We start from the raw sequence: 15,219 nt of genomic DNA, 5'->3' as shown, positions 1-15,219 counted from the left end.
GTCTTCTGGGTTATTTTCAATATGGGAGGGTAGGGTTCAGGGAGTATAAATAACGAAACAAACGAAGCGACCAGATGGCGGAAGTGCGCGCTGAAATACTCGATTGTCATATCCGTAAGTAAAATATCCGAATACGCCACATCCACGTAATTTTGCATCATCTGTATTTTCAAGGGAAATTGGAGTTTATTGAGAGACTTTAGCTTTTAAAAGTACTTACATTCAAAGCAATCAACTTGAGCCACTGATAAACAACTAATTGATAAATCGATGATCAAGTGGTATCAGTCATTGATAACCAACTGTTATCTATTGCTTATCAAAAGCAAGGAGTCATGACATACCTGCATAGCTGTAAATAAGTTACGTGAAACAAATCCAAAAGAGCCAATGCGAATGACTACAGAGAATGTATGAACATTCTCACAAAAAATAGGTTAATGATGAGGTCCAAAACATTGTGACATCCGCCTGATGCGGGTGAGTTGTCAGCTATGTACCTTTCAACCTCAATCCAAATCTCAAAGCTTGGGAATTTTTGGGGGGTAGGGGTAGGGTATATTAGTTTTTCTGGAAAAGGGGTGGGTATACCCTCCCCCCCCCCCCAAAAAAAAATAATCAAAAAACAATTGATAAACTTGATAATAATTGGTATCAGCAATTGATAACAATTGATACTCCCTCAAATTTTTCCTGCTATCAATTGTTTCAGTGCATTACAGTTATAAATTATTTATTGATTTATGTAAATTTTATTGACTTGATTATCAGTTGTTATCAATTTGATCACTTATCAGTTTCTATGGATTAGTTATCAATTGGTATCATTTTTTTATATCAATTGATAACCATTTAGTAAATTGATATTATTTATTAACGCCAGTTATCAATTTCAACAAGTTATTATTTTTAAAGTGATCAATTAGTTACATCGGACATTTAGAGCCAGGGGAGATAAGGGACCCAACCCAACCCTATTTTTTTCAGATATGTGGGATAATAAGACATTTTATTACCCATGGCCTGGAAAGGAGCTGAAAGACATCTACCGGCCATTCTCCCTGGAGGACCTGGAAGAGGAGTTGACAGAGACACCAGTCCGCAAGGCCATGTTTATACAAGTAAACCAGACATATGAAGAAACAGGTACACACTTTTAAGAAAACTTAGGCCTAGATTACACAACATACCAGAGACCTGAGACAGCACACCCCCTCCCCCCCCCCCCCCCAGCAAACACTGGAAACACCCCTGGTCTGCATATTCTACTTACCCTAGTTAGCTGTCATATCATTATAGACTGGATACTAAACTTACCAGACGTTAATGGCACCCTTGAAGGAATTGTCGGATGGGTGGATCTCCAAGACCCTAAGGTAAAGTTACCCCCTTTCCCTCCCTTCCCTCCACATTGTGCCCTCCCCCTCCCAGTGTCAGATCCAAGGGGTCCAGAGTACATAAATTATAGGAGAAATATATGAAAAGCTAGCATCATCCAAAGATTAATTCGAAACTGTATGATTATATATTGGTACCCGTTTAGGGAAGTCCCCCACCATCCCAGAAATCCTGCTCCCCCCCCCCCCCCCCCTGTAGAAACTCTTATGATTTTCCATGCATAATATCACACTTACTAGGGCACAGTTTTCAAATAACAATTTTTGAATTTTTTTTAAATTATTGAACATTGCAACCCTTGCTCACCTCCCTCCATGGCCCTCACAAAATATTTTTTATAAATTTGGTGTCTAAACTTTTTCATATATTTTAGCTGGAAAGCATTCTGGAAAGGTATAAAAAATTCCCAAAATTCAGAGGTGTTCGTAACATTCTAGAGGGTGAACCAGACAATGCATGGCTTGAACGACCAGAGGTTCTCAGAGGGTTAGGTGAGGGCTGTAGCACTCAGCTTGTACCTACAAGCCTGTGTTCCAGGCTGTTCCTAGGCATTTTATCTGGTTTTCGATTAAGTAAAATATATACCACCCCATGGGGTATGTTTTTTTATAACTTCTCTGTCAAAATCTTTGCTTGACCTTTGTCCTACGCATTCCAGCCAAATTAGAGGGAACTTTGTGGTTTATTATAAGAATTTAGCCTAACAACACACTGTTCCCGTACTGTCATTGTTGCAAGCTAGAGAAACACCAAACATATGATTGGTCTGTTATGATTTGTCTAGAGAGCTGCACATGGCTGGGTGTGGGCAAAGCTATTTAATTCTTTTTGTGTAACATCTATCCCATCCCTCTAATCTTGGCTTATTAGGGTGAATCCAGGAGGTGGATTGGATGGCTAATATATCTATTTTACATACCTGTCAACCTCCAAAAATCTCAAGGCTTGAGAATGTTTTTTGGGAAGGGGTGGGGGTTTATTCATTTTTTGAGGGAGGGGTGGGTATAACCTCACAGCTGTTTACCATATAGAAAGCTCTTGTGCACAAATCCTCTTATATATCTCCTGATGGTGTTAGATAAATTGCGCTACGCAAGGGAATTCTTGTTTTAATTATTTAAATAGAAAATAGGCAATAGGTTGATTTTCTATAGAGAGTTGACAGGTATGATTTTTTCCTCCCCCCTCTTTTTAATGAGTTTTGATCCTACAGTGTTATGATAGATTCATATTTCTTGTAACACAATTGTTTTTTTTAGTTATTGGACAGTCTGTTTTCTTTCTTGTAGGTATTTTAGAAAAGAAGGGTCTCACATTTGACTTGCTTATAAGGTTTGTTGTTTGAATTATTTCTTTCCCAAACTCACTTTTTCTTGCTGTCATATGTAATAATTTTAACACTAGACATAATGCATTTTCATGCAGCCTTTGAATAGTAACCTGATGCTTTTAGGGGAATAACAGCTAAGGTTATATCTTCCTTTATTAGGGAAAGGCACTTCCAGATAGCCAATGATGTTGTCAAGAAGTTCCCAAGGTGTGTGAAATATCAACCTCATTTCCATTTCAAAGCTGTAGCAGGCATGATAAAGGTTACGAATATACACACTAAGCAGGCGGGTACAGGGGGTGCCTAGACTGTGCACACACCCCCCTTGGAAGCCAAAAAGTGAGTCATTTATTAATGAATCTTCAAATAGTTTGCTTTTTCCATATGATATCGATTGCTGTGCACTCCTACCCCCCCCCCCCCCCCCCTCAGCCAATCTTGGTTACGCGCCTGTTAAGAAAATATTGGCGGGCCTGCTACGGCCCTGCAACTATGAGAGAATTTGTTGTGGTGGGTATGGGGAGGGATGGGCGAATGCAGGCATATATTATGCAAATAGCTGTAAAATTGGCTGATTCTTATTGCCTAACAGAGAGAGTTTTTCATCACAAGTTTTTTTCAGTGGCGTACAGGGATTTACGACCTGCTAATTTGCAGAGTGTGGATAGTATTGTAGCCTAGCTAAAAAAAGAAAACCGTTTTTTGGACTTTGAAAGGGAGATGCCCATATCCCTCCCTACGCACCAGGCTTCCAGGAATACTAATCTCTTTTTAATGTCATTCAATGTTGTTTTTTGTAATTTAGATTAAAGTTCATGATAGATCATATCGCGAAACCAAATATAAAAGAGGGGGCCATTGATAGCTGGAAAGCAGGAATCACTGAGCTTGCGAAAAATCCAAATGTGTTTTGTAAAATGTAAGTATTTCAAGATGGATTACATGGATAGCCCAGGAAAAACTTGTGTGTTTTGTAAAATGTAAGTATTTCAAGATGGATTACATGGAAAAAGGAAAAACTTGGTGCCCATCTCCGTAGAACTGCCCTAGATGCTTGTAAAAAAAGTGTGATCTTAATGTATACATACCGTAAATGATCTAATATAAACGCCCACTTTCTGAAGAACGCCTCCTATTTAATAAACGCCTCCCTAAGCCTATAAATTTGTATTGAACGCCCCCCTCTATTAAACGCCAGCTTAAAAACAAATGACATAGGAATTCCGGTAATATATATCAAATTTAATTGCCTTCTTGCTTAATTTGAGCTTGGCTTCTACTGGGTGAGACTTGTTTAGTGTCAAAAAACGCTTGCTACGCAGGCTATAATTTAACTTGATCCTGACTGAAATTAGAACCCCACTGCACTTAGGTTTGTTTTATTGTTATAGGTTGAAATGAACGCCCCTCTCTAATAAACGCCTCCTATCTATTGAACAACCCCCCCCCCCTCCCTTCTCGTACCATCAAAATTTAAAAAAACACGCCGCATTTTACGGTAACATAGTCGAACAGTGGCAGATCAAGGAATCCTGAAAGGGGGACCGGATTCATTGTTCTCCCGTTGATTTCCTTATATTTCTTGTGATTTTCAAGCCAAATAATTAGGGGGCTGGATCCCGCTCGCCACACCCCTGGTTCGCCCCTAGGTCCGCCCCTACGTCCGTTTGGCTCTTTTAAAAGAGCCAAACGTTTCTGTGTGTCCTCTCTTCCACTGCTGAGTCAAGTTACTGATATGTATTTGTTAATCAAGCTCTGGGATGGTCACAGAAGCAGATTTGTGCAACTGGACTAAAGATGACCTCAAGCCATACGTGAAGGTAGTGTTTACGCCAAACCATTTTTTAGACACAAGAGGCTTGGGAAAAAAAGGAGTCCACGCGCGGCGAATGAATTCGCTTCACTTCGCGCAAACGCTACTCTTTCACTGACATTACTGGAATGCTACTCTTTTTTAAGACTTCTTCAGTTTCAAGAACACTACTATTTTTATATTAGACAGTAGCGGATCTACGGGGGTTAAGGGGTTTAACCCCCCCCCCCCCCCCCCCTCCCCTGGGCTGCTTTTTTATTGTTTTTTTGTTTTAATCGTTACGAAGGTAAAATAATGACGAAAATGATTTGGTCAACTCCCCCCCCTCCCCCCCTGGCAAAAAGCTAGATCTGTTAAATCCTCTTGGATGTAGGTACTTCTAATGCAACAGAATATTGCAAACGAGGATCTCTGGGATAGCTTACACCCCCTGGTAGGACACTCTCCACCTCCCCTTATAATCTGAGGGATAGATTTTCTCATTCCACTTTTTACTTATCCCAATATAACCGCGTGTTTTCTCGCCCCTGTAGCACGTGTTGTCAGTATTTGGCACTGACAGGTGTGTTTACGGTTCTGATTGGCCAGTTTGTAAGGTGGCTGGCGCTTCGTACGCTGGCGTGTTCAAGGCATACACCGAGATCATCGCAGATCACGTGACCAAAGAGGAGAGGGACGCTATTCTTTGCAAAAATGGAAGAAGATTTTACAATCTGGACAGATTATAGAATATCTAGAACTAAATAATTATAGAATATCAAGAAACAAATAGAGTACTAAATATTTTCGTTTAGATTTCTATCGAACCGTATGAATTGCACAATCTTTTCGCGCAGTTTTGTTTTGCCAACTGGCCTCTCAAGAAAAAGGGATATAGGGGGAGCTCGAATTATCCAAGTTCGGGTTCTCGAGGTTCACTGTATCAAACATTGAGGGGTCATCCACACTAACACGGATTCAAAAGTCCGGATTCGGTTCGCCAAAAACGCATCACTTGATTCGCGTCCACACTATCGTTTTCGCAGAGTGTTCGTCTGGATCCAGCTGTCCAAACTAACACCGATTTCAAACGTTTGAAAACGCTGAAAGGTACGGCGTGACGTCATTTTTATGCATGCTCATTGCAGCAGACGCGCCTGCGATATGACGTTATCGTTTTCATTTTCGGACCAAAGTGTACGGATTCATTTTGATTCACTTTCGACGGCGTTTTCAAAAGTATCCGGATTCTCTGGATCCAGCGCGCGTGTTAGTGGACGAAAGTCCTAAACGTATCAAAAAAGTATATAGATCCAAACGAATCCGTGTTAGTGTGGAGGGCCCCTAAGTCAAGTCAAGATGCCAAACCGGTCAGCATAACTGACAGGTGCGTACCGAGGATTGGTTGAGGGGGGAGGTGGGGGCGCAGTCATATAATAAAAGCATGGTATTTGAAGACTCTTTAATAAGAAATGCCAGCCACTTAGTGGCCGCCAAGGGGAGGGGGGGTATGGGGAAGTGCGCGTTTCCCCTTGTTTACAAGCCTGTTAGCCTATCCCTACAGATTTCCACATGTATATTTTAGTAGATTAGAGTGGTTTTCAAAAACCGTGAAATACTATTTAGTTTATTTAGTACTAATACTGTTATGTCTTTGTTCTCTCTTGTCATGGCTTGACTATTACACTTTAACAACTTCAATTTGTTGTACGGAATTTTGAAGGCCATAATACCACCCGTATTTACATTGTCAAGTAAAGGGGAAGGGGGAGGTGCCAGTGACAGGTTCAATGATTTCAGAGGGCCGGTATTAAAATGACTTTCATCGCCATCGGGAGCATATGGAGGGATATCGAAAGTTCCATATATCACGCAGAAAAAATGGAAATAACACGATTCATGGAGAACCAGAGAAAATTACATTTGCCAATTGTGCAGTACGAAACCATTTCCAGTCGATTTTTACATATGATCCGGCACGCCTTTAGCCTGCGTTACAGCCGAAGTAAACTAGACTGACTTGCTGTCAGCTCCATGATGCTTTGCGCTCAGACTCACACTTTTCAATATGGCGGACGCTTCCTGAGAGCAGAAAGGGCCAGTGACGTCATAGCCATGTAGAGCGTGATAGGCCCGCCGAGAAGCAAAGGTACGATCCTCTTACAAAAAAGACGCCGCTTCCCTTGAGCGCTTCGCGCGCGCGGCGCTAAGCTCGTCTGGGTTACCTGTGGTCGCGGACTCCTGGGCTGCTTAGTAACAAAATGGCGGCAGACGAAGGCGAACTCAAAACTGTTTTGCTCGCTCCCGAAGCCGAGCTTTACGTACAAGAGCTGAAGACATTCCCCGTTAAACACATTGGTAGCCCTAAGTAAGTATCAAAGTGCATATTTAACTAAGCGATAAAAAGAGAATCTATGTCCGAGTTGTTTCTGGTTGGTAGGACGCTGAGGTGTTGTGTTGTGTTCATACAGTCCCAACTATATTATTTGGATGTGAATGAATGTAATCTTTATAAACCCTCAATGCATTTCGCTAAAGCATGCGATCGATCAGCTGTTATTATTGAAGCTCTGATAAACTCTAAGTTTTATCTTATGTCTCAGTTACCCTGCTAGCAGAGGTCTCTTTGACATTGTATTCGCTGGGCTGACGGGAGTATGCTCAGCAGGCTCAAGTTGCGGTCAGCAAACTGTACAGTAAGCATGCTCTGTGAAAACCCCGCCCACAATTGTGGACGAGAAAAAAATCTAAGAATTTTCGACCTAGCTCAGAGGTGTGTTTTCGTCCAGCCCGTCAGCCCAGCCAATACAAGAAAAGAGACCATTGCTAGCAGGGTACCTCTAAGTAAGTTAAGCTTACTTTTATACTTAAAGTTCTTAAAACCTCTCACTTACATCAATCTAGCCAAAAGAAAGCATAGATAAACTTCCAAATTCTGAAAAGGGAATTAAATTTGATTTAAATTTTAATTTTCTACAGATCTTTGAAAAGTTTCCTGGACGCGCAAAAGGAGATTGAATCGAGTGAATAATCCCAAGTGTTGGCATGAAAAACTCAAACAACGTATTATAAATCCTAAAAAATTCAGAGATGGCAATACCACAAAATATTGGCGAAATGTTTTCTATTGCAATGCTACCCACAATGAAGCGAATAATAATTTAAAGTGCACAATTATATGTGAAAAAAGAAATTTCGTTTTGTTGTAGATTTCAAAAACAGAGTGTACTCGGGAAAATATGTCGCCAGTCTTAATTGCAAATGCAGCGTGTGTACAGTGCAAAAATAAGCAGATTTGTTTCCTGAAGTTAAAAAATCATTTGACTACGTGAAGATGGGAACCAGTTTAGCACGCGCATATATTTTCTCATATAATTTGATTGACATCTTGATCTACATCACAAATGACTGGAACCAGGCCTTTCAGTTCACTGCCTTTTTTCTAAAGGTTGACAAAAATACCTCAATATTAGAGATTTGAGTTATTTGCATGAACACACTTTTTATAGGGTCAATACGAACCACATACCATTTAGAAGATAAAAATATAAAGAATTCACCAAATCTATAAACTCTGAAAGGTTATATGGACTTTAAGTAATAATCCATGCAAGAACTAGGTAAAGTCCCATTGTCCTGCGGCAATGGGACTTTATAGCTTTCCACATAGGATCTTTTTTATACCAAAAATGCATGCGGGACATATAAAAGTAAGTAGGATTTTGAAGAAATTGCATGAAACTTGTCCTTTCCTGCATACCTTACAGATGATTTTCTGTGGTGGACCAATCAGAAGAAGCCAGAACAATAGCTGTTAGTTGTCTTATATTTACAATGTTCCCCACATACAATTTACCTGAAAAGCTGGATCAGACATAGTAATTAACCCTATAACCAAAATATTTAAAAATATTATAAATCATGTTGTGTTATCTGTATCTTATGCTATAATGTTTTGTCTTGGCCAATCAAAGTTTTAGAATAAACAAAGGCATTTTTGACATGCCAGCGTGCATTTGCTGTTGGGTTGCCTAGTCCTTACACGGAGCATTACTTAAGAAAATAAACCTGTCATCATGAACTGTGTGTGTTTCTCTATCAAGGTGGATGAGCCAACATGAGTTTGTGGAGAAGCTCAATATGCAAGCCGTTCTCTGCGCCTCATCTCACACAGATGAGTTTGTCAAGGATTTCCTTATTACACTTGAAAAAGTAAGCTTTTTTATTGTCTAAAGAAAATACTAAATCTTAGTAACTAAACACCTAAACACTTATCCCAATTCCCCCCCCCCCCCCCAAAAAAAAAAAAAAAAAAAACTTTTTCAAAATGACCCAAAAATGCCAGGAGGTATTCTCTCTTGCTTCCCCCTTCCTTAATACTTTTTCCACCCACTTTTTTGGTGTTATGTTGTTTGTGATTTTAGATAGTATTAAAAGGTCTTAAGAGTTGCAGGCGTGATGGAATGTAATAATTGTACACTTTTATTTGACGTCCAGTTATCTTTTTTCTTTGTCCCACTTGCTCTTTCCCTTCCACTTAAAACCACATGTCAGATTTATTGGAAAGATATACTGTATTAATGGTTGTAGAACATCTAAGTCTAAGTTTATTTTACAAATTTTTTTTTACAAAATTGTGCATTGGATTTTATTTCAGATTCCAGTATTGATTCATGAGCTGATTGCATTGGAGTTATGGAAAGCAAAGGTCTTTCCTAAGATCATAGCTGCAGAAGGATTCAATCCACAAAGCACTTTGCCTCTCTATTTTACAGTAAGTTCAGTTTAAGATTCAAGCCATGAGTCTTGAAGGTAAAACCTCGAGCACATGTTTGATGATGGTGTTTGGATTTGTTTTTGCAGTTATTCCATGAAGCAAGCTTAATAGGTCTTCTAGATACTGTGCTTTATCATAAGGTAATATATTTGATACTTATTAATTATGTTTTCTTGTACTGTGTGTAATTCAGTTTTGATTTTATTTTGTCTTGTTTATTCAAGGACTCGTGTGAAGCTGCTGAAGATAATATACTTGACCTTCTGGATTATTGTCACAGAAAAATCACACATCTGATAGCCAGGTAAATGGCCTTTTGATGATAATATCAGTCAGTCAGTCAGCCGGCAGTTGGTCAGTCTGTCAGTTAGTTAGAGTGTCAGCTGCAATGATGGTAATCATTCTATTTATGTATTTTTCAAGTCAGGAGACAGGCATTGTAAATGATGAAGAAAAGACTGGAACAAAAGGTTGTGATGCTTGTAGTTTAGAGGATCTTAAAGCTCAAGAAAATGAAATTACATTTGCAGCAGCCGTCAAAGCTGTATCTATATTTTCCTACATTACAGACCACATTAAAAGGTAAACCGCATTCAAAATAAAACAGTTCTTCTAAAGTTATATGATTAGAATGAAACTTAAAACATAAACAGAGATTGAGATGGCATGTCATACATCTCATCAAAAACGGAGTATTTTGGATATACTGATGTTTTGAGCATTAGCCCTTGTGTAATCTCTTACACTATTCTTGACTATATGTTTGTTTGAGGGACTGGATTGTTGAAATACATAGTAGGGGTAGCAACAGGCAAATCTGAGAATTGCCAAGGCACTCAGACCTGTGTTTCAGAATCTGAGCCAGAGACTTCTGTCAAATTTTGGAATCCGAGCCCAAGCTTTTCAGAGCTTGTTTTTGGATAGGTATGTCATTAACATCAGTTGAAAAAAGCAGGGGTTAGACTCCAAGAACCCTAAAATTTTGAAAAAAAAAAAAAAGGGACTTCAAGACTTGCTTAAAAACGCCAAGATTCTTAGACTTTGCGTCCTTTTTATCATGACTTGACATTTCTAGGTACCCATCGCTACCCCTTTTAGTAACTATATATGTTTCAATAATCCAGTTTCTCAAACACAAATTCAAGAATAGTGCAATATATGTTAGAGGGACTGGATTGTTGAAACATAAGCCACTTTATATTTCAACAATGTCACTCAAACACATACATGTAGTCAAGAATAGTGCAAGAGAGTCTAATGCTCAAAACATCAACATAGCTAAGAGTACTCTTGGTTGAGATTTATGACATACCATCTCAATCTTGGCTTACGTGCAGGGCAAACACCCAAACAAAAATCTAGGATTTCCAATAAACTGGGGATTAAGCAAGAATTTTGTTACAGAGGGCTGGATTGATTGTCTTCCTTTTAGACTTCTTAATAGTTCTTCATATTTTAAAGCAATCTCTAGCAATTCCTAGAACTGTCCCTGTCATTTTGCATTTCTCTTTTAGTCCTTTGTACTTGACATTTGATATTTTATCTTCCAGTATTTCATTAAGTGCACTTACCAGAATTCTAAACACCTATGGTGAGTTTAAGCAAAAAAAAAATCTAAACTTAGATCATGAGAAAAAGTCCAGAATAATCACAGTAGGCACAAGTCGCGTCTTTTTGTTTGACTTAGTCTGTTGGAACCTTAAAAATAACCTGCCACATAAATTTGTTTATTGTATTAATGCCTCATTCTTTAGAAATTAAGGTGTGAAGTTCTTTTGTGGAACAATTTTGGTTGAGTTTTCTAAAGTTGCTCCTCTGTTTGTGTTCTAGATATGCCTGTTGTTCTTACAAACCTGGTGGAGAGTCCTCCTTGGGTCAGGAGAAACAAAAATGGTAAAAACTTCTTTGAATAAAAGAGCATCTTGAGTATTGAATGCATGATAATAAATATTTTATAAATAACATACCTTTGATCCTTAAAGGTTTAAATTGTATCATGTTTGGCTCTCAGAAAATAGAGGTCTTTTCATTTTTTTCATCAAAAAATAAAAAAACATGTCATAATTTTGGATTGTTCCATGAAGACAGTTTTATATTGTTGTTGTGTAAACACTTTTTTATAAGAACGTCTAATCTTCAGTTGAGGCTGGGTCGTTCTTATTTTTGGGACATTTTAAGGCTGAATATGTTCTTAACAATGTTCTTAAATTTTGGTGTATATTAAGAATATAAAAACCAATGAATAATTAGGAAGAGAATGACACTAATAATCAATAGCAATAATAAGGTTGTTATTATGAGCACAATTTGATTCTGCATTCAGGACTAAAACAAAAATTTTTTTTGCTATCTGAGCCTCAGCTTGTTCTTAGCATGTTCTTAAAATTTGGTAAAATCTCAGGCTGGACGTTCTTATAAAAAGGTTCTCATAAAAAAAAAGAGTGTATAGTCATTGAAATTGGATTTGGTGATTTTGTCTGTCTGCTTGTCACTGATGATGTTTTTTGGACAATATGGCATTGAAGAAGAAATCCCTGTCTGGTCATTCACTTGCAGGGCAGCTAGAGAAGTTCATTGACTCAAAGTGGAGGATAGTGAATGAATCAGACAGAATGCAGCTGAGCAAGACTGAGGGACAGGTACCAATTTCTACTGTGTCCACCATTTCTACTAATGTCTCTACTATTTTTCAGAAATAGGGGAGAAGTGGAGTTCCCAGATTAACCCACTTTCTGATGTTTTCAGGTTTGGCTTGCTTTGTTCCATCTTCTGATGAATGAAGATTGTCAACAAAAATATGAAATAAATGACTACAAAAAGAGTCAGATTCTAAAGGTGGGATAAAAATTTAAATTAAGCACCATAACTAGCAAGAAACTTGGGGCTGCATAGATAAATCCTACAATCCACTATTTTCTCTTCCACCAAATATCCAACCAAAATATGACAGCATTAGAAATATATTGTCAGATTTAACTAGAGCAATGTTTTAGAAAAATAGATCTGTTACCAAAATGTATCTTGTCCTTCCTCAAATTTACTTTTTTCTTAGTTAAGAGGGTACCTAAATGAGATCCTACTGGACCAGATACCAAGCCTGGTGGATCTGCAGCGGTACCTGGAACACCTGGCAATTATGGTGCCTCCTGCTACCAAGAGGGACATCATCTTAGAGCAGGTGTATTATCAGTCTACTGGTATTGGGTTGAGTGCTGTTTGAATTCTGCTCTAATCAGTAGCAAGAGGGGGAGGTGGAGGGGTGTAAGGCCCTCACAAAAATTTTCTTAAGCTCCAACAAAACATTGCCATGGGTTGCCTCCCTAAAGTTGTGCTTTGCAATACTGTAAACATATGTGAGGAAATTGTGGAGTTTGTTCATCAAAAATCCCACTTCTATGCAATTTCCCCACCCCACCCTGCAGTCTTGAGAAACATTACTGCTGACACCACCTCTGCTCATGTCCATATCAACACTCTGCTGTTCAAGGTTCCAGAGGTCAGAGACAATCTCATAAAACAGAACACTGGACAATGGCTGAAAATTGCTGACTACCAGAGGAAGAACTACTTTACCCCCTCAGATTCTGATGTGAGGAAGCAAGCCCAAGCGTAAGTGGCATAATCCTGCAAAAAGTCCCTTATCAAGACCTATAAAAGACTCATATGAGTATTTCCTGTAAGACATAAATTCATTCAGTCACTTTTTTTCAGTTGGGCTGCCACATACAATCTGGATGCTCTTGAAGAGCTTATATCTGAGCCACCAAAATGTGCAAACTGTGGAAAGCCAGCAACTAAGCGATGTTCTCGATGTCAAAACGAGTGGTACTGTAAAAGGTAGGTGTCCCCAACACCTAACATCACCCCTTTTCCAAAGCACACCCAACTGATTTAGGCTATCCCCCCACACCTCACCTCCCCCAACATTCATTAATCTTATTTATCCCTCAACACACACACACACACCTCACACTGATTTAGGGATATTGTTGGCATTGAATATTATATTGGCAATTTACTGCTATGCGGTACTAGTTTTATTTATTTCAAGAAGGGGGAGTGTCACCATCCTAGTCTACTTGTGGTCACTGCCACCCTTGACCGTTGCTATCACAAACCAGTAGCTATACAACCCCTTGATCTACATTGGTTGTGTTTACTATAGGGGCCAACTTTTTTCCTCTATTTCAGGGAATGCCAAGTAAAGAATTGGAGTAAGCATAAGGGCATTTGTAACTTGTTAGCACAGAGCTCATAGTGCTTATATACCATAGGAAGGATACATTAAGATACTTTGAGATACTTGAGTGGGGGACATGGATTATGTGACCATCACCTCAGTTTCTTGGAAGGTTTAATCTGCAAGTGATATCTCTCCTTTTTTTATAAAGACTTGCACATATAAAATATTGTACAGAGAACATAGGTTTTCTACCGTCCAAAGACTCCCAAACAAAAAGGCCATTGGGAACCTTTCTGTTATACCCACTTTCCCAGTTATACCCCACCCTCACTGCCATACCCCACCTGGGGTCCATCAAGAGGACATGCAATTCACTGGTTATTTTTAATTTAATGGGGCACAGGGCCAGTATATTTTAGGTAGTGACAAGCACATTCCTCATAAAATTTAGGTCTACCTGTCATGTAACATTGTAAATAAATTGCTTGTCATGTACATAATAAATGATAACCAAAATTATTAGCTATACTTGTAATCTGTGAACGAAGTGGTTACCAACGCGATCTTTCTGTCCCCCCCCCCTGCCCCCGCTTAAGGAGGCCTACAGGAGCAAGAAAAGCTGCAAATGTGTAGTTCCAGAATATATACATACCCCCCCCCCCCCCCCAATTGGAAATTCCTGGGGTGGGGGGTCAAACGCCCAGGAATTTCCAGAGGTGAAATTTTCCTTAACAGTCACTGTATTTATTTTTCCAGGGGGTTGGAAATTCCAGAGGGGTGGGGGTCATATCTCCGACCCCCTCCCGGTTTGGATATTTTCTGGAACTACACTATGCACAGGAACCCGAGACGTATAGTTCCACCTCCTTTTTCGAAATTTACAATTATTAGAGCTGGTTGACTGACAACCCAGGTCCGTACCCAGGATTTTTATGGGGGTGCAAAATCCGAAAAGTTGCCATTTTCACTAAAAGGGAGTGGGGTTAAGTTTTTGCGCGTGTTCCCCCTGTTATTAACGCTAATGAAATGCGTGATATCGTAAATTAATCAGTGGTCAAGTAAATCGTGGTGGAAAACATACACAGGAAAAAAAGCGTTTCGGTCTTATTCGGTAGTGTTATTGTGGCACAGGGCCTCTCGTGGAGGATGGGGATGGACCCTCTGGGTATATAGTTTTTAGCAAAATGCGAAAGGTATTTGTGTTTATGTTAGCGGAAAAGGAAAGTGGTTACCGAGGGTCCGAGTAGTTCAACTGTAGAGATCTTGCCTCTTGACCGCAACGTTTGGCTTGACGTCGGTCGTTTCATAATCATAATCAAAATGATATCCCTAACAAAACCGTTGCTAACATAGGTACATGTCGCAGCCCTTGTCAAAGTTTTTGTTCGCATAACTTTCAACCATATTAACGGGCTTCTTTATGACCGAGTTTCGAAAGTAAATCTAAAATATAATAATTACTGACCATGACAACGCGAATACTTAAATAACTGCATTTTTAGCTCTACGTGTGACCTTTTGCTTCAGACGCGCTTTTGCCCGCGAAAAACTAGACAAACAAGTGACAGCTTATGTCACGTAATCTTCGGCGGGAAACGCGATGACGACGAACTACTGTGAAATTATTGCCCAAGAATGAAAGATGTCACCCTGGAATGGTTTATATGGCAGGTTTATTGTTTAAAAAGAGGTTTCATTTCAATTCTGTTTATTCTAACCGTGGCTATATTAATTTTTTT

General features: G+C 39.2%; 2 protein-coding genes across 2 annotated transcripts; both read left to right on the top strand.

Moving 5' to 3' along the window:
* The first annotated feature begins 23 nt into the window (after nt 1–23).
* LOC5513523 (uncharacterized protein y4mH) lies at nt 24–6,395 on the top strand. The gene is made up of 9 exons (XM_032383056.2): nt 24–114; nt 988–1,146; nt 1,300–1,376; nt 1,772–1,889; nt 2,688–2,730; nt 2,888–2,935; nt 3,534–3,647; nt 4,482–4,548; nt 5,075–6,395. The coding sequence occupies exons 1-9, from the start codon at nt 75–77 to the stop codon at nt 5,267–5,269; spliced, it is 861 nt and encodes a 286-aa protein (XP_032238947.2). The 5' UTR covers nt 24–74; the 3' UTR covers nt 5,270–6,395.
* A 346-nt stretch (nt 6,396–6,741) lies between these two features.
* On the top strand, nt 6,742–13,999 carry LOC5513521 (zinc finger MYND domain-containing protein 10). The gene is made up of 14 exons (XM_032383054.2): nt 6,742–6,888; nt 8,624–8,732; nt 9,178–9,294; nt 9,384–9,437; nt 9,522–9,601; nt 9,721–9,879; nt 10,848–10,888; nt 11,128–11,190; nt 11,854–11,936; nt 12,043–12,132; nt 12,350–12,475; nt 12,785–12,906; nt 13,009–13,134; nt 13,489–13,999. The coding sequence occupies exons 1-14, from the start codon at nt 6,782–6,784 to the stop codon at nt 13,553–13,555; spliced, it is 1,344 nt and encodes a 447-aa protein (XP_032238945.2). The 5' UTR covers nt 6,742–6,781; the 3' UTR covers nt 13,556–13,999.
* The last annotated feature ends 1,220 nt before the right edge of the window (nt 14,000–15,219 follow it).

The sequence above is a fragment of the Nematostella vectensis genome, chromosome 10 (genome assembly GCF_932526225.1).
Source record: "Nematostella vectensis chromosome 10, jaNemVect1.1, whole genome shotgun sequence".
Classification (NCBI taxonomy): Eukaryota; Metazoa; Cnidaria; class Anthozoa; order Actiniaria; family Edwardsiidae; genus Nematostella; species Nematostella vectensis.
Note: the sequence above shows the minus strand (reverse complement) of the source record. Positions and strands in the feature narration are given on the sequence as shown.